The sequence below is a fragment of the Ahaetulla prasina genome, chromosome 6 (assembly GCF_028640845.1).
Source record: "Ahaetulla prasina isolate Xishuangbanna chromosome 6, ASM2864084v1, whole genome shotgun sequence".
NCBI classification, from domain to species: domain Eukaryota; kingdom Metazoa; phylum Chordata; class Lepidosauria; order Squamata; family Colubridae; genus Ahaetulla; species Ahaetulla prasina.
Window position 1 is genome coordinate 6,890,738 of NC_080544.1, and position 22,319 is coordinate 6,913,056.

The following is a 22,319-nucleotide window of genomic DNA, read 5'->3' on the forward strand; positions in this document are numbered from 1 at the left end:
GAAAAATGGGGGGGGGCACCCTATCAAATTGATGAATTGTTAGGGCCTAGAATTGCCTGCCCACCGCAATAGATGTGCCTCCTACAAGCAAGTTGCAGCTCTTTCAAAGTTGTAGGGAACAGTCATCAAAGGGCCTCTGGTGGCTCAACAGACTAAATAGTCTGTTATTAACACAGCTGCTTGCAATTACTGCAGGTTCAAGCCCCACCAGGCCCAAGGTTGACTCAGCCTTCCATCCTTTATAAGGTAGGTAAAATGAGGACCCAGATTGTTGGGGGCAATAAAGTTGACTTTGTATATAATATACAAATGGATGAAGACTATTGCTTGACATAGTGTAAGCCGCCCTGAGTCTTCGGAGAAGGGCAGGATATAAATAATAATAATAATAATAATAATAATAATAATAATGATAATGATAATGATAATGATAATGATAATGATAATGATAATGATGATAATGATGATGATGAGATATTGGACCAAAGAAAAAGTGCAGAGAAGAGCAACAAAGATGATTAGGGGACTGGAGGCTAAAACATATGATGGAATTGAATATGTCTAGTTTAATGAAAAGAAAGACCAGGGGAAACATGATAGTAGTCTTTCAATATCTAAGGGGTTGCCTTAAAGAAGAGGTGCGTCAAGCGGAGCCAGGCCACCATCTGCCTGGATGCTTTCATTTGGATTCCTCTGCTGGGCAGGAGATTAGACTGGATGATCTCCAGGGCCCCTTCCAGTTCTAGGATGGCTGTTGCTAGGAACGGGCACATCCTTTCAGGATCTCAGTGGAGGAGAAGAACCTCCACTCAGAAGAACTTCCAACCCAGGAGGAAAAGAAAGCAGCACACACCTTGGGTCCTGCTTATGTTACCTGAATCTAAAATGGGAGGGGTCTCCACGGCCAGGCCTTTCTGTGCACCAAATTATGCCATAAGCTGCCGCAGGCTTAATGCAGTTGGGGCTGGAGTCAGCCAGAGTGTAAGGATTTCCCAGCCCTGTGGAGGCCAGAAATGCAAATACCAGAAAATGCTAAGTATTTTCAATTTTCCCATCAAAGGTGCTTTAGTTGAATTGTGTGCATTAATATTATTAATATTGTCACATGTCATTTTGCTGCAGAGACCCTTTGTTCTGGTCCTGTACATTGATGGAAATGATGATAATTATAACAAGGTTAGATTACGGTGATTACCGCTGTGTTACAGGAATGCTGCTGTAACCTGTGGCATTTTATAGTTATTGTTTAATAATAGCATCACTGTAAGTTCCTCCAGGTGTCATATAAACTAAACACTCCATTTGTAAATGGAATTAAAATCCACATTACAAGCAGTTGCATGAAAGAGTCAAGACAGCTGTTTTGGCCACCCGAAAAATCCCCAGCTCCACAATGGAGCCATGCATCTTTTGGGCTAAATCAAGTCGCAAGACAGAAAGTTCACGCTCATTTTCCATCAATGGAAGAAGAGATTCTACTCCAAGGAGGAGTTTCCACTTGGGGAGAGAGAGCGCAGGATTAAAGGAGAATGGGATAAGATCTGTGTTCATTTGAATCAGATTCCAGTGGCCAAATAGAACTGATGGTCCATGAGTCCTGAGTTTTTGTTTTTTTTTATTTGCATTTATATCCTGCCCTTCTCTGAAGACTCAGGGCGGCTTACACTATGTTAGCAATAGTCTTCATCCTATTTGTATATTTATATACAAAGTCAACTTATTGCCCCCAACAATCTGGGTCCTCCTTTTACCTACCTTATAAAGGATGGAAGGCTGAGTCAACCTTGGGCCTGGTGGGACTAGAACCTTCAGTAATTGCAGGCAGCTGTGTTAATAACAGACTGTCTTACCAGTCTGAGCCACAGAGGCCCTTCATTTGCTTGTGAGATGGAATTGTTGGTTGCTGGCAGTACGGAATGAATAGTCTTTCTGCAGGTGCCTTGTGTGGCTTGGTCTCTGGGCATCAGCCCTGGATCCTCAATAACAGGATTATCGGTTCCTGATGGAGTCATAATTTTGCTCACCTTTTAGTTATTTAATGGTCAACTTTGTTCACCTAGGATTCCAACAAAAGGTTAGCCATGGCAGTTCCTGAAAAGGAGGAGGTGAGCGCCTGGCAATGGAAGTGCTAATCCAGTGGTTCTCAACCTTTATAGTGCTGCGACCCCTTTAATACAATTCCCCACAATGTGGCGACCCCAACCGTAAAATTATTTTTGTTTTGAATTTATTGCGCCTGAAGCCGTATTGGCTGGATCTGAATTGCTTGCGATTGCCTTGAGGACGGAGGCATTAAAGGGAGACTCCTCCCCTATTAAGTTTATGGCACCTGAAGCCAGATTAGGCTAGCGATTGGGAGCGATTGCAGCTGGCTTGAGAGGGAGACATCAGAGCAAAGATTTCTCTCTTTTTTAACTCATCGCGCCTGAAGCCAATTCGACTGGCGATTTGAAGAGCCTGCAGCTGGCTTGTGGAGTCAACCATTGGAGCGCGATTCTTCGACTCGCAAATATACTTCCCATAATTTCCGATGGTCTTAGGCGACCCCTGGCAAATCGTCATTCGACCCCCAACGGGGTCCCGACCCACAGGTTGAGAACTGCTGTGCTAATCCTTTGCCCCTTTAGAAGCAGTCCTGTATCGCCTGGTCTGGCGCCCAGATCCTTCTGAAAACAGGAACCTTGGCCTGGCTGAGTCTTGGGGAAGAACCCATCGGGCTGAGAGTCGTGGTCCCTGGGAAGATCATGTTTGTGTAAGGCTCTTTTAAAGAGCCGGACAAGATTTATGGAGTGTTGGTACATTACTTGGCTTTCAGCATTTCTCCTGCTGGGATCTGTTGGATAGATTCCCAGCCAAAATGGCCATACAGAATTAAGTTGTAATTGCTTGCATGATGTGTGAAGCCACCCATCTTGGCCCTTGGTACTCATAATTCCCATACTGGTTGAGAATATGAGAGTTGATGTCTAAGGCAGGGGTCTCCAGCCTTGGTCCCTTTAAGACTTGTGGACTTCAACTCCCGGAGTCCCTCAGCCAGCAAAGCTGGCTGAGGAACTCTGGGAGTTGAAGTCCACAAGTCTTAAAGGGACCAAGGTTGGAGACCCCTGGTCTAAGGTACCTGGAAGACATTGAATGGGGTATTTAAAAATCGCTGAAATCTTCTGAAATTGCCGAACCTGGCAATATTGGACATTCTTGCTTGGTATCTCATGAAACGTTGGCTCTTGTCTTTTAGAAGTAATAGCAATTTCATTTCCAGTGATCCTTTTGCAAGGATAACGGTTGGCCCTGTGATGCTGTCTCCCACTGTGCTCCTGGCAGGGGTGTAAAACAAACTTCAGTCCACAGACTTGATTAAATAGGCATTCTGTAAAGGACAATTCTCTAAAGTAATACTGGTAGTCCTCGACTTACGACCACAATTGAGCCCAACATTTGTGTTGCTAAAGGAGACATTTGTTTAAGTGAGTTTTGTTCCATTTTACAACTTTTCTTGCCCCATTTGTTAAGTGAATCACTGCAGTTGTTAAAGGGAATCATGTGACCCCGGGAAACTGCAACCGTCATAAATACGAACCAGTTGCCAACCATCCAAATTTTGATCATGTGACTGCTGTGGGGATGCTGCAACAATTGTAAGTGTGAAAAACATAAGTCATAAGTCACTTTTTTCAGTAGTGTTGTTAAGTTTGAATGGTCACTAAATGAACTGCTGTAAGTCAAGGATTACCTGTTAATTTAAGGAAACTTGAGAAAAAAGGAAGAATTAAAACTAATTGCTTGGAAACGCGCCGGAAATCAGAACATTGCCCATTGCATTATCTTATTTTGCATTATCTTATTTTGCAGGAGACTTGCAGATTTTTTGTAATATTTCTTGGGTGATTAGGTCAAACGTTTCATGTAACTTTTAGAACAAAAGTTTACTTCAATATTTGTGTATCAGGCAAGGAAATTGTATCATAAACAGGAATTTTCTAGTGACTCAGAGTTCCAGGAACCCCATTTATTATTAGATCATTTGTGCAAATAAGAACAAGTTAGAACCATTACTCATCATGCTATGCATTTTTGCCTCTGTAGATTAATTGCATTTTCAGAAAGGGGCCCTTGCTCAATCCCTGGTAATGCGGAGGATGGAACACATACACACTTATCTCTGGTTTCTGTTTATTTAGAAGTAAATTCTATTTCATATTCTTGGAAAAATGTATAAAAGGTTGATTTAAGTAACATTAACAATTGTAACACTGTGCAATGTGATGTGAACAAGAAAGAACAGCCTAATGAGGGATGTCTCTTTGCACTCCCCCAAAAGGGCATATATGTTCAGGTGACATCTTCATGGGTTATTCATTTCTGTGCAGGTTATAAAGGCAAAGATTCCTTCAAGCCAAAGCTCAAATCCTGGAGACTTGTGGAATTGCCTTCTTTGGGGATGAGATGTAGGCTTCTCGGGCTAACCTGCTGGAAATCCTGGCCTTTTCTGGTGGTCTGAGCCTCCTTAGTGCAGGGTACTCCAACCTTGGCAACTTTAAGACTTGTGGACTTCAAGGTTGCCAAGGTTAGAGTCCCCTGGCTTAGTGTATTTTAACATCAGTTGCAATGGTCTCAGTGCCAAGTACTGCAGCCAAGTCACCCTTTTAGAAAAGAGGGTTTTCTTTTCATAGGGGTTTGGCTCCCCCTTGTGCTAGTGCCCTGGGGGGTGGAGAGCAGCCTCCCAGAACAAAAGCAGAAGGCAAAAGGTGTCCTGATTTGTCTTTCTATTTATTTATTTGTTTGTTTGTTTGTCACAACAGTATATATAAGCATAAGCATGAAATAACCATACAAATTGGATACAATCAAAGGGAACATTAGGACAGGAATGGTAGGCATGCTGGTGCTCTTATGCACGCCCCTTACAGACCTCTTAGGAATGGGGTGAGGTCAATAATAGGTAGTCATTGGTTAAAGCTTTGGGGATTTTGGGAAGAGACCACAGAGTCAGGTAGTGCATTCCAGGCATTAACAACTGTTACAGAAGTCATATTTTCTGCAATCAAGATTGGAGCGGTTAACTAACATTAAGCATAAATCTATTGTGTGCTCGTGTATTGTTGTGATTGAAGCTGAAGTAGTCTTCGACAGGAAGGACATTGTAGCAGATGATTTTATGAGTTATACTCAGGTCATGCCTAAGGCAGCGGAGTTCTAAGTTTTCTAAACCCAGGATTTCAAGTCTGGTGGCATAAGGTATTTTGTTGTGATCAGAGGAGTGGAGAACTCTTTTTGTAAAATATTTCTGGACACGCTCAATTGTATTTATGTCAGAAATAAGGTGTGGGTTCCAGACAGGCGAGCTGTATTCAGGAATTGGTCTAGCAAATGTTTTATATGCTCTGGTTAGTAGTGTAATCTTTCTGGAGAAGAAGCTATGCAAGATTAAGTTTACAACTCTTAAAGCCTTTTTTGCGATGTAGTTGCAGTGGACTTTGGCACTTAGATCAGGGGTCTCCAACCTTGGTCCCTTTAAGACTTGCGGACTTCAACTCCCAGAGTCCCTCAGCCAGCAAAGCTTTGCTGGCTGAGGGACTCTGGGAGTTGAAGTCCACAAGTCCTAAAGGACCAAGGTTGGAGACCCCTGACTTAGATCATTTAGTCTTCCGTGATGTGAGCCTCCATGGATAGCGGTGGAACAGAGCAAAAGGCCAACTCCTTGGGATCTGCTGCCACGAGGCTCCTCCTCAAAATTTTTAGAACCAATCCAAACGTTTGAACAGTCAGTATGCCCTACTTTGGAACTGCTTTTAATGAAAGTAGGGTTTTTTTTAAAAAAATGGGAAGAGTTAAGGGAAAGGCGAAGGAGTGGGAAGATGCCATGTTTTGGGTGGATGGAAATTATGGGAAACCGTCATGCTGCACACCCCTGGGATGGCTGTATGGGGGAGAAGCAACAGAGGAGAGCCACAAAAAGGGAGGCCCCCTAGTAGAAAAGTAGAATTCCTAGTTCTTTCTACTAGGAATAATTATGGATTGTACAGCTATAGAGATTAAATTGATTTTGAACTTAATAACAGCCGCAAGACTTTTGATTACTCAATATTGGAAGAAAGAAGAATTACCTACGATTGAAGAATCGACACTTAAAGTATCAAATCTGGCAGAAATGGCAAAAATTTCTGCTTATTTGAAAGACTATACACAAGAAAAATATATGGAAAATGTGGATTATATTCAAAATAAGTATCAGATAAAAAAAATATCGAATAGCATATGAGTAAATTTAGGAAATATTTTGTATTAGACATATTTTTTGAAGGAGAGGGGAATTGAGAGTGTGATTATGTGTGGAGTGACTAGAGATTATAATTTAAGATTTATTTTGGATTATTTATTTATTTTTATTTATTTTATTTATTTATTTGATTTCTATACCGCCCTTCTCCCGAAGGACTCAGGGCGGTGTACAGGCAAGAATAAAACAGACGGTACAATATACAAATTTAAAATGCAGTTAAAAAACTTATTTTAAAATTGGCCTGAGAAGTAAAATATATAATAAGCTAAAAAACCCCATTTAAAATTAATTTCTAAGAATTTAAAAATTTGTTAAAATCAATTTAAGCCAGCCCGCGAATAAAAGATGTGTCTTCAGTTCGACGGAATGTCCAAGGTCAGGTATTTGGCGTAAACCTGGGGAAGTTCGCTCCAGAGGGTGGGACCCCCCACAGAGAGGGCCCTCCCCCGGGGGGCCCCCAGCCGACATTGCTTGGCGGACGGCACCCTGAGAAGTCCCTCTCTGTGAGAGCGTACGGGTCGGTGGGAGGCATGTGGTAACAGCAGGCGGTCCCGTAAGTACCCAGGCCCTAAGCCATGGAGCGCTTTAAAGGTAGTAACCAACACCTTAAAGTGCACTCGAAGGCCACAGGTAGCCAGTGCAGTCTGCGCAGGAGGCGGTGTTATATGGGAGCTACGCGAGCTCCTTCTATCACCAGCGCAGCTGCATTCTGACTAACTGAAGCCTCCGAGTGCACTTCAAGGAGCCCCATGTAGAGAGCATTACAATAATCCAAGCGAGAGGTAATGAGCGCATGAGTGACCGTGCACAAGGCATCCCGATCAAGGAAGGGGCGCAACTGCCGAACCAGGCGAACCTGGTGGAAGGCCCCCCTGGAGACGGCCGTCAAATGATCTTCAAACGACAGCCGCTCATCCAGGAGGACACCTAAGTTCGCACCCTATCCTTTGGGGCCAATAACTCGCCTCCAACAGTCAGCCGCGGCTGCAGCTGACTGAATCGGGTGCCGCATCCACAGCCACTCCGTCTTGGAGGATTAAGCTTGAGCCTGTTTCTCCCCATCCAGACCTGCACGGCTTCCACACACGGGACAGCACTTCAACAGCTTCATTGGGGTGGCCTGGGGTGGAGAAGTACAGCTGGGTGTCATCAGCATACAGCTGGTATCTCACCCCAAAGCCACTGATGATCTCACCCAACGGCTTCATATAGATGTTGAACAGAAGGGGCGAGAGAATCGACCCCTGCGGCACCCCACAAGTGAGGTCCCTCGCGGTCGACCTCTGCCCCCCTGTCAACACCGTCTGCGGCCGGTCAGAGAGATAGGAGGAGAACCACCGATACACGGTGCCTCCCACTCCCAATCCCCCCAACCGGCGCAGCAGGATACCATGGTCGATGGTATCAAAAGCCGCTGAGAGATCTAATAGGACCAGGGCAGAGGAATAACCCCTGTCCCTGGCCCTCCAGAGATCATCCACCAATGCGACCAAAGCTGTCTCCGTGCTGTACCCGGGTCGGAAGCCGGACTGGAACGGGTCTAGATAGACGGCTTCATCCAGGTATTGGGGTAGCTGTCGCGCCACAGCACTCTCTACAACCTTCGCAACAAAGCGAAGGTTGGAGACTGGACGATAATTACCCAAAATAGCTGGGTCCATGGAGGGCTTCTTGAGGAGGGTCTCACCACCGCCTCTTTCAAGGCGGCAGGAAAACCCTTCCAACAAAGAAGCGTTGATAATCTCCTGAGCCAGCCTCGTGTCACCTCCTGAGTGGCCAGTACCAGCCAGGAAGGACACGGGTCCAGTAAACATGTAGTGGCGTGAAGTCTCCCCAACAACCTGTCCACGCCTCGGAGCCACAGGGTCAAACTCATCCCAAATGGACTCAACAAGACGTGTCTCCTCTCCCTCGCCTGGATCATCCCAATTTCGGTCCAGACCATCCTGGAGTTGAGCGATTTTATCATATAGATAACCACTAAACTCCTCAGCACGTCCCTGCAACGGGTCATCCCGCACCTCCTGATGAAGGAGGGAACGGGTCACCCGAAACAGGGCGGCTGGGCGGTTATCTGCCGACGCAATGAGGGTGGAGGCATATGAGCGCCTCGCCTCCCTCATTGCCACTAGGTAGGTCCTAGAATAGGACCTAACTAGTGTCCGATCAGCTTCGGAACGGCTGGACCTCCAGGTGCTCTCTAGACGTCTTCTCCGGCGTTTCATTTCCCTCAGCCCCTCGGAGAACCAAGGGGCCAAACGAGATCTGCGCTGGGTCAGAGGTCGCAAAGACACGACACGGTCCAAGGCCCCAGCCGCGCCCGCTCCCAGGCCGCAACTAGTTCCTCAGTCGTGCCGTGGGCCAGATCCTCAGGAATGGCCCAAGCTCCGTCCGGAACCTCTCAGGGTCCATCAGGCGCCTGGGACGGAACCACCGTATAGGTTCCGTCTCCCGCGATGGTGGATGGCGGTTCAGAAGTCTAGTCGAAGGAGAAAATGATCGGACCATGACATCGGTTCTGTTACTAAATCATCTAATTCCAGATCATTTAACCACTGACCAGAGATATAAATCAGGTCCAGTGTGCCTCCCCCCATGTGCGTGGGGCCATCATTTACCCGAATCAGGTCCAAGGCCGTCATGGAAGCCTGGAACTCCCGAGCTGCAGTCGATAGCAAGCCAGCCGATGGCAAGTTGAAATCCCCCATGACTATAAGTCTGGGGGTCTCAACCGCCACAGAGGCAAGTACCTCCAACAGCTCGGGCAGGGCTGTGGTCACGCAGCAAGGAGCCAGGTACGCGATCAACAAGCCCAACTGATTCCTATGGCCCCACCTCACATAGAGGATTCACAACCAGCAATCTGAGGAACAGTGGCCTCGGTTCTAGATCTTCCTTAATGACCACCGCCACCCCCCCACCCCTACCTTGGGCCCTCGGCTGATGAAATGCTCGGAAACCTGGAGGGCACAGCTCAACGAGGGGAACCCCCCCCCTCCGGACCCAACCAGGTCTCCGTAATGCCCATAAGGTCCGGACTCCCCTGAATAAGATCGCAAATCAGGGGGCTTTATTAGCCACGGACCGGCATTACATAACATCAACCAAGATCCAGGCTCTGAGGATCATGGCCGCCTGAGGAACGGGTAGGGACTGAGGGCCGGAGCACGTGATCGCCGTCAAACATCGAGCACGTGCTCCCAACACTGACACGCCCCCTCCGCCATATCTGCCTCTCCCACTTACCGTACAGATTGGACAGCCCTCTAGTCCTGGAACAGAACCCTCCCCCCCTGCCTTCAGACCAGATGTAACAATGTCGCGAACAAGCACAGGGGCTGGATCCCTCCCCGACGGGTTCTCTCCCCTACCGTCAAATCCTCCCCTCCCAACCCTTAAAATCCCCATTAAAACTCCCCTTAAAAAATCTATTAAAACAACTAATTAGAAAACCCCTAAGCCTCCTATTTTTCGCATGCCACCTCTCGAGACTCCAAAGCCCGTCCTCAAGGTGGGCCCTCGATAATCTGGAGGGCTAACGCCCGACGACGTTCCACCGGCGCCAACGCCCGACGACGAATTATGATTGTTAGTTTTGATACCCTGCATTTTGTTCTGGGAAGTCGGGGGGTGGGTAAGGGGGAGGGGAACTGGGGGGGGGATGAGGGTAGAGGATGGAGTGATGGTTAATGTACAGGGATTATTGAAGATGTATAAATATAATCAATGTAGGGTCGGGTCTGCCCAGTTACCATTTTAGAACGGTGGGGAGGGAGAAAGGAGGAGAGAGTAGGAGGTAGGAAAGAGGAGAAGAGGGGTAGAAGAGGAAGGAAGAGGGGTAGAAGAGGGAGAAGGAAGGTATAGGGTGGAGGGAGGAGAGAATGTAGATAAGAGAAGGGGAGGAAGGTTTGGAAAGTAGAAGAAGGTAGAAGAGGGAAGAGAGTTAAAAGGAGGGGGTGGTGGCTGGGCAAGCCCGACTAATTGTATATGATTGTACATTGGATGAGTTGTTGGATATGAATGTAAAAATAAAACTTTTTTTATAAAAAAAAAAAAGGGAGGCCCCCTCAGCCTTAACCCTAACCAGAATCCTCAGACTGCTTTTAAGGCAGTGATGTGCTAGGACAAAGTGGGAGATCAGGAGATCATCTCCACGTCATTTGGTGAGAAAAGTTTGTTGTAATTTGGTGACGATACGAGTCAGGAGCCAACATGACATTTCCCCCTTTGACTCTTCCAGGATGAAGTCATTGCTGCTTCAGAAAAAGTAACTGTGAAGCTTGAAGATTTGGCCCAATGGGCCCGGACAGATATCTCCAAGTGGAAACGTGGCGTCCAGGAGGAAACCTTCACTCCTCCAGAACTGGGGAAAGATGGGCAGAGGGAAAACCTAAGCAGGTTCCGGCAATCCACGCACAACAGTGGCCTCAATTTCAAGGATATTTTGAAGGAAAAGGCCGACTTGGGTGAGTGCTCCTTTGGTTCTTGTGAGAGACGGGTTCTGCAATTATTGAAGGGCCAATTTTCTTGGGCTTTTCTTGACTGAAAGGAGAAAGGGTGTATGGCAGAGACTCCGGGAATCTGGTAAGGACTTCTAAGGCAGGGGTCTCCAACCTTGGTCCCTTTAAGACTTGTGGACTTCGACTCCCAGAGTTCCTCAGCCAGCTTTGATGGCTGAGGGACTCTGGGAGTCGAAGTCCACAAGTCTTAAAGGGACCAAGGTTGGAGACCCCTGTCTTAAAGCACATCAATGGATCTTTCACCACTTGGTTTAGAACAGGGGTCTCCAACCTTGGTCCCTTTATTGGACTTCAACTCCCAGAGTTCCTCAGCCAGCTTTGATGGCTGAGGGACTCCTGGGAATTGAAATCCACAAGTCTTAAAGGGACCAAGGTTGGAGATCCCTGTTCTAAGGTGACTGTAAAACGAAGGAACATTCAAGTGTCTGTTGGGCTGCAGAGGATTAAGTGTATTGAAAATTCACTGGAGGGCAAGGATAATGTGTGAACGATATTTGCACAGAATAGATGGCATCAGAGTCAATGCAAACTGCCAGAATTGAGAAGGCGAGCCACTGCCAAGGCCACTGTAGGGACCTCTGCTCTCCTCCCTATGGGTCTTGTGTAGGGTGGTCAAGAGAGGTTTTTTTTTTCCTTGTGTGTGACTTTCATTGGACCCACTTACTCATTTCAGTGGGGTTTTCTGATGGACTAGGTGTTTTGCTTCTGTCTTTGTAAAGCTGAAAGCTTAATATGGTTGTGTTCTGTCCCCCTCGCCTCAGTCCGAGCGATGACTTAATTAGCCGGCACTATCAGCTCTGGCAGCAAACTAGCGAGCGTCTGCCAAGTGTCTCTGTTATCTCTCTTGATGAGTCAACCAGGAACAAACAGTACTTCAGCTCTAGTTTAAGCAGTTGATTTGCTCGCCACGAAGAGGTATAGCAGCCCTTGCTGCTTTTATATCCGGTGGGGTGTGGCTCCATGACTCAGCACTTCCTAGGCCTGCCCCACCTCTGCTTCTGTTGTTCCCACCTCTCCTGCCTACGAAACCTAGGGTCCAGCCAGGCCTGATTGCCATCAGCTTGGTCTGGAGGTGTGGCCTGTGGTGGGGAAGAGACAGGGGACGGAGGCCTCGTTATCTCCCCCACCTGGCCTGCCTCTGGCTCCTGGAGTTGAGCCAGGGGAGCCGGTGCTCCCGAGGTAAGTCCTGATGGCCCTTCCCCCTCACTTTCCAAGTCACTTTCTGGCAGGGGGCCCGGCTCGGGGGGCACAGACACAACAGGTTACTTGCTCCTTGGTCATTTCGTTGCCCAGTGGCTGAGCCTCTGAAAGATTCCCTTTCTGGGTTTGAAAGACATGAGGCTGGCTCAGCCTCTCTCCCTCTCTGGCGTCTGTGCCCCACCAATCCTGCCACCACCATCTAAGCTGGTGAGAGTTCAGTCTCACTCAGATCAAAACATTCTTAGAGTCCTGGATGTTAAACATTGCCCACCTTCGTGTGAGTTAGAAGGTTACGGGGATCACATCCCCAGCTGCCCTGTTAATGCTTTCCATGTTTTAGTTATTTTTCTACAAGCTGTTGGGCTTCTCAGAGTCAGAGCCTTTTTAAAGACTATCTTCTGTTTTTTAAGCTTCTAATAAACTGCATACATACATATATTCATGTATCTAAATAGAAACTAGCAAGTTTACCCAGAAACCAAAATAGTTAAAATAAATCTTCAGAGACTTCTTTACAAGATCTTGCCTTTATATATTTTGCCCAACAATCAATACGTACATAATCCAAAGGCTTTAAGGAAATCATGTTGTCTGGCAGGGCCATGTAAGAAAAAACAAAAATCCTGTATCCCATCGGATTGTATCAGTTGAAGTTTTTCCAAGAGACATTTCTTCCTTTCAGAAAAGTGTAATTTCATGCTCTGTTCTGGGATGCGAAAGCCCAAAATGCAGAGAAGTCTGCAAGTTTCCAATCTCCTTGTAGAAGCCCCATGAAAGTTCTGACCCAGGGCTGGTGGCCTTGACTTACCATTGTTTCTTCATTCAACGCTTCAAGGAACCAGAAGATGACCTCCTTATTTTTGGGAGGTACATATGGACATAACCTTTCATCTTTGTTTCATTGCTGCTGGGTCTTGGGACCCTTTGGGCTTTCCATCTCATCCTTAAGTGGACAGAAGTAGATATTTTCTTCCTGGCAGAGCTGGGGTTTTATTTCAATCAAAAGATGGAGTTCCCAAAGTGGTGGAAGATTGGGAAAGATTTCTGATGTGTGGCAGGACAGAGTTTTTACTTCTTTATCCCATTTATTTTTTTTAAAAAAATCCTTTTCTTTAATTTACAAGTATGGATTGGCTATTAGTCTTTTTAATGATGATAGTTTGGCACTATTAACTAGAGTATTTAAAAAGTTTCTGATCTGATTGTGGATAAAATGTTAGACTACATTAGCAGAGATTGTTTATTCAGATTTTTCACAATCATTATTTGCCAAATAACGGTTTGTAATCGTGTGATCCTGAACTTTTCCTTGGTAAAACAGACCAGTAGTCTTTACACAACCCTTTGAGAAGGAATCCAAGTTGACACAACGCCAGTGTGCATGCAGAGTCCAACTTGGCTCGTCTTGCACAAGCAGGTCAGCGGGCCAGATGTGTAGCTTGTAGTTATTTCTAAGCCCAGAATGACTGTGAATTATTCTTTACACATCTCGTCGTGTCACGTGATGCAAGTATAATTCTTGCTTGTTTGGGATTGGGAAGTTTATGGGTCAGTGTGTCAATTTTGTGTGTCGGCCTAGGAAACAACTTTGTTTTGTTATCCCAGGATTAGGGTATAATGAAGTGTGTGTGAGCCAGCAATAGTGTCTGAGGCCAAAATGACAGGGAAAAGCTTTCCCCAGAATCCCCATAATAAAACTGTCCTCTCCAGACTATTTGACAACATGAAACTGACTAAATAGATCAGCCCAGCTGGAGGCCGGGCTATAAAAAAAAAACGCTCTGGGTAACAAACCACTAGAGGAAAACAACAGAGGGCTTCAAACCTCCCTCTGTTGCTGGCCTGGCTGTGCAACTGGTGCAGAGTCATCCTGGCTAAGGAGAACAGTGTTTGAAGGATGCTGGGATCAGGGAGTTGGGCTGGCCCTGGAAAGAGAAAGGAACTGGATGGGTTGATTTCTGGTTCGGTTCCAGGCAATGGACATTGAGCTGGTTCTACCCAGTCCAGTACATCTGAGAAAGATTTTACAGAAGTAAACCCCACAGCTCCAAAGGCAGCTGAAGGTCACTGCTCTATGGAGATGGTTGGGTGCCGACGACAAGCTGATGTGATAAAATCGGTTAAGTTCCTGGGAATCCTAATGTTATTCTTGATGATCTGCCCACTGGCTAAAACTAATGGGGATCGGATGGATGCCGAAGCCCCTGGCAGCCATTTGCTCTTTGCAGTGCTTGGAGCAGCTCAGCAGCAGAAGAGCAGGGGACGGTTGAAGGCCTCTGTGGGTCTCCTGGAGGAAAGTCCCAAGTCCAAGGTGCTCCTAGTCAGCAGGAGAGCAGCAGTTGCAACCGTCACTTGATTTATATCAGGAATGCTGTTTCTTTTAGACATTTATCAAAATAACAGAAGTTCAGCCTTACCGTATAGATAATAATAGAACTGGTTGTGGAATGTGTTATTCACATTAAGCATGCCAGCCTGTTTTTCAAGATAAATTCATTTGATTAAATCATTTATTTGATCCTCCTCTGCCGCCTCTTCTTCCTCCTTCAGATTTATGATATTTTTAGAATAAGTTGACTTGCATACCCAATATTTGATAAATCAGCAAAGTTGAATGAGGGTTTGTTTATTTTACAGACTTTGAGCCTAGCAAGCCAGCTGAAGACGGGAGAATGCATATCTTCATTCATGTATTCATTCATTGGTCTACCTATTCTTCAAGAAAAGAAATCAAATTATTTTATATAATGCTGCTTCTTACAGAGTTCCTTTGCCCCATAAAGATGTCATTATAGTTGCACTCTGGTTATATGCATTGAGTTGGTGTTTAAGCAGGAAACTATGTCTGTACAGGTTGATTTTTTTCTTATTGGCACCCTTTGAGGCATACAATAGAAAGTGTCTTAGGATAAGGTTATTAAAACAGCATAAGAGGTTTGCAGTGAGTTTATTGTCAATTACACAGACACAAACTCTGAAGACAGGCAGTTATAAATGGCTTCATCTCAAAATGTGCCATTGGAAAAAGATGGAAAAAGACTGGACAGTCAGAGCTGGGCTTGCATGGAAATGGGCAGAAAGAAGGAAGGACTCAACGTTTAGTAGAGGGCACTCCATTTATTGGGGTCGCTGCCCTACTTCTTCCGTTCATTTTTTCGTGGTGCTCTGGCTTTCTTGGATGAATCAGGGGGAAACTGTACCTGACTTTTATACCTCACCCTCAGTCTTCTTTGAGAACTGAACGAGATTATGCAGCATGTTAAGACATAAACAGTGGTTCATAAACTGTCCACAATTCCAAATCTTGCTTGTTTCCCCTGGGTTATGATGTTGCATGAATCTAGCATGTATATCTGGGCTCAGATTTATCCAGGCCAGTTGCTAAACTGATGGCTGAGTCTGGTTTTAGGTAATGAATGCATGAAGTTTTCTGTGGAAGCCACAACTTCTTTTTTCCTGAGGTTTCCTGGACTCTTTTCATAAACCACCACCAGGGTTGACTAGCCAGCCCATCTGTGGTTTGCAGAGTGGAAAGAAATGAGGAAATTGATTTAGTGACAGAGCAGACAACTTGTGATCCCTCAGACAGGGTGAAATTCCGCTCCATGCCAGCCGGTCCTGTCAATGGAATGGTGAGGGCAGCGGGCATCTGCTAACCAACAACCTTTGAAGGGCATGTCTTAGTTAGTGTCCTGTCACACTAACCAGCTTTGCTTCCTCCCATGGACCTCCCATCATTTACCTGCCAGTTTGTGCTTGCTGAATTCGATGTTGCGGGAAAATCAATGAAATGGGAGAAGAGGTTACTCAAATTCCCATACTGAATTATGGTTTGTTTCTCCTGTTCAAATCAGCCCATGAGGATTACAGAGGTGGTTAGGGCCACTTCACTCAGTTAGAAACTCTATGTGTGTGTGTGAAGGATGGAGAAGTTTGGCACAAGGCATTAGAAGGTAGCTATTTTTTATCTTGTCTTTTATTTAGCTTGGTAAGAACAAGATACATTTTTTGTAGATGATGAACATCTGGAATTAGTATGACCATCACAAATCACAACACACATGAGCTGTCTTTCAATAATTACTTTGTGGCATAGATTGTTTCACAGTTTCTTTCATTAAAATGTGAAATATGAATTAAATATGAATGCTTGGAGCGATGCTCTCTTTGGTGAAGTCATCTGGAAAAGTTTGGATGTGCTGGTGGTGTTATTTCCTCTCCCCACCCCTTGAGTAACAAATTTAAGCTGATTTTTTAGAAATGAGCGCCTGGAATATCTTGTATGTGAACTGAGAATTCCTAGGCAATTTAAACTCAGCAGAGACAAAAGGAACATAGTCAAGGAACATGTTGCACTTGTTTAATTGCTTAATTGGTTAGAAGCGGAGCTGTTAAATCGATCTAATAGTTAACTCCCATAGTTTAACAAGCTGGCTGCCCTTTATTTTGTAGATCGGAGGCGGCTTCTTTAATTACACATTTAATATTCTAGGTAAATGATACTTGTACATGTTTGTTTTATTTGCCACGTTTTGGTGGCCATGGCATGGATTTGCATTAATCCAGTCATTATTTTTAGCCAAGTATCTGTGTGCAGTTATTGTTGTGTGTGGAGGTGATCTATATATGGCCCTCGAGGGTCTCCAATGGATACATAAAGATGTCCAGTTCAACACTTTCTTCTCTTTGGATGCTGTTTCTCCAGCCAAGAGCCACTTTCGTTTGAGTCTAACTATGGTTTGCTACAATCCAAGACTCTATTAAAGTCCTGGATTGTGTGAAGTACTATACCCATGCTTTCCCTTCAAATCTTAAAACTTGTGGATTTGTAGAATCATCCTCTTACCTGGGCAGCCACTGGCTCAGGGACTCCATCCAGCCCAATTCTCAATGTTTACCTTTCCCAACAGGTCGTTGAGCATATTTGTGTCAGATTAGGAGCCAGAAATATTGACATTTATTTTTCTTCCTGTTGTCTGTAGGATTTAACACTGATTATTTCATTTCTACTTTATCACATTCCTTTGTCAGCTTAAATGTTGTGGTTTAATTCAATACACTGATTTTCTGCTCAGCTAAATGTCTCCCATGGAGCCCAGCAATTTCTCTGAGTGAGTCATGGGCAACTCATCCATTTTAAAATCACTTTTTCTCCTCCTCCCTTTTAGCACCAATCCCCAAAGCCTTTTGTTGTTGTTGTTGTTTGTTATTATTAAAATCCACTGAGGTCTTGGGGAGCCTTTCATCTGCTGTTTCGGAAAGTGTCAAGTAAAAGAAAGGACTAATTATAATAGTAATAATAGTTATTCCTTTCATTTGTAAGCTGCATACATTCATTGCTTTTGGCTGAAATGGCATAAAACCATTGGTAATAAAATAAATGAATGCATGTTTCTGTTATGCATGGAATCTTATCTGGGTTTTTGTGGTTCCATTTTAAACTTTTTCCTGTTTTTCATTCTTTTTGTCTCATTCTGATGCTAAAGAGCTGAGAGATGCAAGGCCATTCAGGTGTGGGTGGGTCATTCAGCACAACTGAGCAGCAAAGGAAATAGTCAGCATCACACACACACACACACACACACACACACACACACGGGATCTGGGGTTCCCCTTGTCCAGATGTGTCAGAATGGCATCTCCACAGGGAATTGTCTAGGAGATCTGAATAGGGCAAAATCTACTGCTTTACCTTTTTGGATCCAGGGGAAAAAATGGCAATAATAATTGTGTTAATTTGCCACATCAGTAATTGTGGAACTTCTTGGAAGTTTTTCTCGTTTGGTCACAGTCTTTGCAAAATTGGGTATAAGATTATATTATGCTGCATCCTGCTGAGTCTCGGCTGTTGAGCCTTTATATTTTTTTAGTATGCTTTCTGCTCCATGAAATGTTGAGAAGTTCTATCTAGATCCTGTCAAAATAGGACTGGTTTGGTGTGGAGAGAGAAGTCTACACCACAACCAGAAAAATCATATTCAAACATGGGCTGAATCCGCAGGGACAAATATTTCTGAAAATATTTGCCGGGTTTTTGAAGATGTTCCATCTGAAGACCCTCCCTCCTGTGCAGGAGACCTTGGAAGGAGCTCATGGCCAAGGCGTAGAAAGCTGCATCGGCTTTTCCTACCTTTTCAATTTTTATTTCCTCCCCTTTTCTCTGACTTTCTGTTCCTTCCCCAGCTGTAGCTGCAGCCACTGAGCGGGCTCTCTGTCAGTCTTGTTTGACCCCTTGCTCTTTGAACCAGTTCAGTTGTTTAATGAACACTTGGATGATTCAAGTACACTTTTCTCCAGGGTTGTCATATTTCATTAGCTTTACCACTCTTGGCAGTTTCACTATATTTCAACCTGCTGAAAACCCTGTTCTGGATGGGCCAAAGAGACCTGTTTATCTTACTCACTTGATCCTTGTCTTTGGCTGGTCTAGCAGGGGTGAGGGGGAGAAAATCCGACTTCCCCATGTAATTCATCAAACAGAGCTCGTGGGTTTGGGGCTTCCTGGCCCTAGCAATCAGAAGCTGTGCATCTCTTCTTCTCCTTTTGCCTTCTTCACCCTTTTCTTCTCTGGAAATAAGTAGGACAAAAGTAGGACAATGTCATTTGGACCTCTGGTCAAATTCCAGAAATGAGTCAGCGTTCTTGTACAATAAAATGGCTTTAAGATTTTCTCTTCTAGAAGAAAGTCTATGTTGACTTTTTTCCAAAACTATTCTACTTTACAGATTACAGGACATGAATGAACCACGTATCAATATCATTTCCTTGGTATCATCATAAATCATGATTTAAAATCCTTATGATACTACTTGAACCCAAGATTAAACAACAACAACACTCTCAGAAAAAAGTCAAAGCTCAAACCATAACAATAGGGTCTACTAGAGACAGACATAAGTTGGCCAAGGGTCCTTTCCTCCTTGGGGGAATCTCACGGGCATTTTGTGGGCAATCAAAGGCCCCAAAATGGACTGCCAAGGCAGAGACAATATGACAAAGCCATAAGCGTGGCTCCAACTGCAGAAATGGAGGGCTCTAGGTTTGAGATTGGACCTCTACAGATTTCTACACGCATTAGTAGCTGGGTAGAGAGGGCTTCATAAGAACAAAACAGAATAATGACTGGTGTTTCAATTTAACCAAATAAAAGATATGCATAATTAATCAATTTGTATTTTCCTAATCCTTTAAGAAATGAGTCCTCACTTGATTATTTGTGTTACAGCAACTTTGCATTTATTATTTAAAACTACCCAATGAGCTTTGTATTATATTAATCTCTCCAATAGGGAAAGATCTTGGGAGTTGGGGAAAGAGATACTGATTGGGGAACAGTCAGCAATCAAGAGAAAATCCAGACTGCAGCTACATAGAATAGAATAGAATAGAATAGAATAGAATAGAATAGAATAGAATAGAATAGAATAGAATTGAATTGAATTTTTATTGGCCAAGTGTGATTGGACACACAAGGAATTTGTCTTGGTGCATATGCTCTCAGTGTACATAAAAGAAAAGATACGTTCATCAAGGTACAACATTTACAACAAAAATGATGGTCAATATATCAATATAAATCATAAGGATTGCCAGCAACAAAGTTACATTCATACAGTCATAAGTGGAAAGAGATTGGTGATAGTAGTGCAGATTTAGTAAATAATTTGACAGTGTTGAGGGAATTATTTGATGAGTGATGGCCTTCGGGAAAAATCTGTTCTTGTATCTAGTTGTTCTGGTATGCAGTGCTCTATAGCGTCGTTTTGAGGGTAGGAGTTGAAACAGTTTATGTCCTGGATGTGAGGGATCTGTAAATATTTTCATAAATATTTATTTATTTAAAATATTTATTTAAATAAATATTAAATAAATATCAAATATTTATTTAAATAAATATTCATGTAAATATTTTAATGGACGAAGCAAGAGGCTCAAAAGGAATCCTCCTCAAATATCAGGCTGTAAAGATGATAGAGGGAGAATTATACTTTCAGACTTGCAAGAAGCTGTTAATGGTGATTTACAGTAAACTAGAATTAATTTATCTGGCCGTTTCTCGTGTCTGGACTACCTGGTAAGGCTGACAGTATCTTCCAGAAAGATTTAACTTTAAAAGGTATAGACATACATCCACGTTCATATCTGAGGGCACATACACCCAAAAATACACTGACCCCCTCTGATGATTCAAGAAATGTTAAAAAAAAAACACCTGAACAAGTTATTCTGACTTTTATTAAGTGGGATTCTGCTCTCAGCCCTAGTAGCTGCTGTACCACATAATTCATAATCCTTGAAATGGACCCACTTGCCAGAAAGAATTTCCTTTTCTCTTGTAGTGTGTTAAATATCATTAATAGTTTCTCATTTCTCACCTGTCAAGTTTTTTTTTAATCTTGATAAGTTCACAAAACGTATATATTTTGGAACACATATATATTTTTCAGTGCGTTTGGCTAAGTATAGTTTGAAGAAACATTTTTCTCTGCTATAATACGTACATTATTTTCATGACTATATACATTTTTGTAGCCGTATTATTTTAATTGCTTTGAAAATTTCATAATAACATGTGCTTTAATTTTGATTCGCAAATGCAAATTTAAAATGAAGATTTAGATTCATTTGCATTTTACATGTGAAATTAAATAATTTCTCTGCCTCTTTATGGTGATTCTTCAGGATCTGCTCTGCAGCAAAGAGATAAGAGTTGAACAGAAACCTTGGAGAAGAGAAAAGAAACTTTGGGCTAGAACAATATAATCCATCCTTCCTTCCTTCCTTCCTTCCTCCCTCCCTCCTTCCCTCCTTCCTTCCTTCTTTCTTTCCTTTCTTCCTTCCTCCTTCCTCCTTTCCTTCCTCCTTCCTGCCTTCCTGCCTTCCTTTTCTTCCGCTACCCACTCCTGCAATTCTTGTAATGAGCAAATAGGCAATATTTGCAATACACACTTGGTCCTACTTCCTTTTCTGGTTTCTGCTATCCCGCCAGTTGGCCCAGTATCCTAGGTGTTAAGGGTAATCTGGGTTCACAACCAAGATTGTGGACTGTTGAGCAGAGTACCCTACGCATGAAAACGACTGAGACAGGTTGTATACAATAACAGTCACTTGCAGACAAACTGGGGTTTGATATTCCTTTACTTTAGGGAAAAGGCAAAGACATAGTCCAAAAACAATTCCAAGTCATACACATATAAAGTCAGTCAGTCAATCTTCTTACCAATGTAGACTTGTAAAACAAACAAGGTCTTCTTTCAGTTCGGCAAAACACAGTTCAATACACAACAGTCAGTATCTTGAGGAATCAGTAACTAGCCATGATCAAGCAACGATCATAAAGCTCAAATATACTGTTGCAGCATGTCTTCAGCTTACAATGCTGTAGCGTCCCTGTAGATTCCCCACAAGCCATAATTTAGTAGTCCTTTTATACATTGGCTGCAGAGCTCAACCAATCAGGATGCTTGCATGATGCAGCACAGCCTTACAGCAATATCATGCTTTTCTACAAACATACATAGTTAGTTTATATATTGCCTGGCCAAGTAGTTAGGCAAATAACAATTTCCTGACATAAGGCTAGCAGAGTGCTGGATTGACCCCTTTTGCAGGCTGACATACAGGAATCCTCCCCAGAATGTGATGCCCTAGTGGGCACAGCAATAGGGATTATGTTTCTATATATCTGTATATTTTGATTTATCAGTAAGTTTCATGTAAGTCATTGTGTAAACCTTGCCTTATGGAGATTTCCAGTAGTAAATAGCCTTGCTATGATTTCTTTCACTGATAAATTGTTACACCCCAGAATGGAATTTTCAGGCTTCTTATCTGAGCCATTAGCAATATCATTTCAGTTGTGGTCTCATTCTCCTGTCCTTCGGAAGCAAGGCCTTTTGGAGTGAAATGGAAACTAGCATGCAGTTCCCTACGTTTGATGAATATCAGTGATGAATATCATTATGTAGCTGCGGTCTGGACTCTTGAACGTCTATTGACAGTTCATTCGTGTTTGGCGATTGCTAGCTTGGAGGCAGTTGAGAGCCAGAGTGTTAGATGGGGCTGGAGGAAGACATCTGCACCTGCTGGGAAAGGATCATCCTTGTTCTGATGGCTACCTTCATGGGGCTGTCCTCAACTTCCCGATGAGGGGATAGAGACAGATGATTGAAACAGGGCACTGTGCAGTTGGCTGGGAGCCTATACATAAATGGATTCATTAAGAGGACAGTACAATACTGACAGTACAATACTGGTACGTGGTGGCTCAGGGGCTAGGACGTTGAGCTTGTCGATCGAAAGGTCGGCAGCTTGGTGGT

At 43.9% G+C, this 22,319-nt stretch overlaps 1 protein-coding gene across 3 annotated transcripts in view; it reads left to right on the top strand.

The window, feature by feature from the left end:
- ARID5B (AT-rich interaction domain 5B) overlaps positions 1-22,319 on the top strand; it is a 169,601-nt gene that overhangs the window by 23,689 nt on the left and 123,593 nt on the right. For all 3 annotated transcript variants that reach the window (XR_009155830.1, XM_058189220.1, XM_058189219.1), the window contains one exon: positions 10,521-10,746. Coding sequence is in view for 1 of the 3 variants with exons in the window: in XM_058189220.1 (XP_058045203.1) it covers positions 10,521-10,746 (226 nt within the window). In the remaining 2 variants the exon portion in view is untranslated. The remainder of the gene's footprint in view (positions 1-10,520; positions 10,747-22,319) is intronic.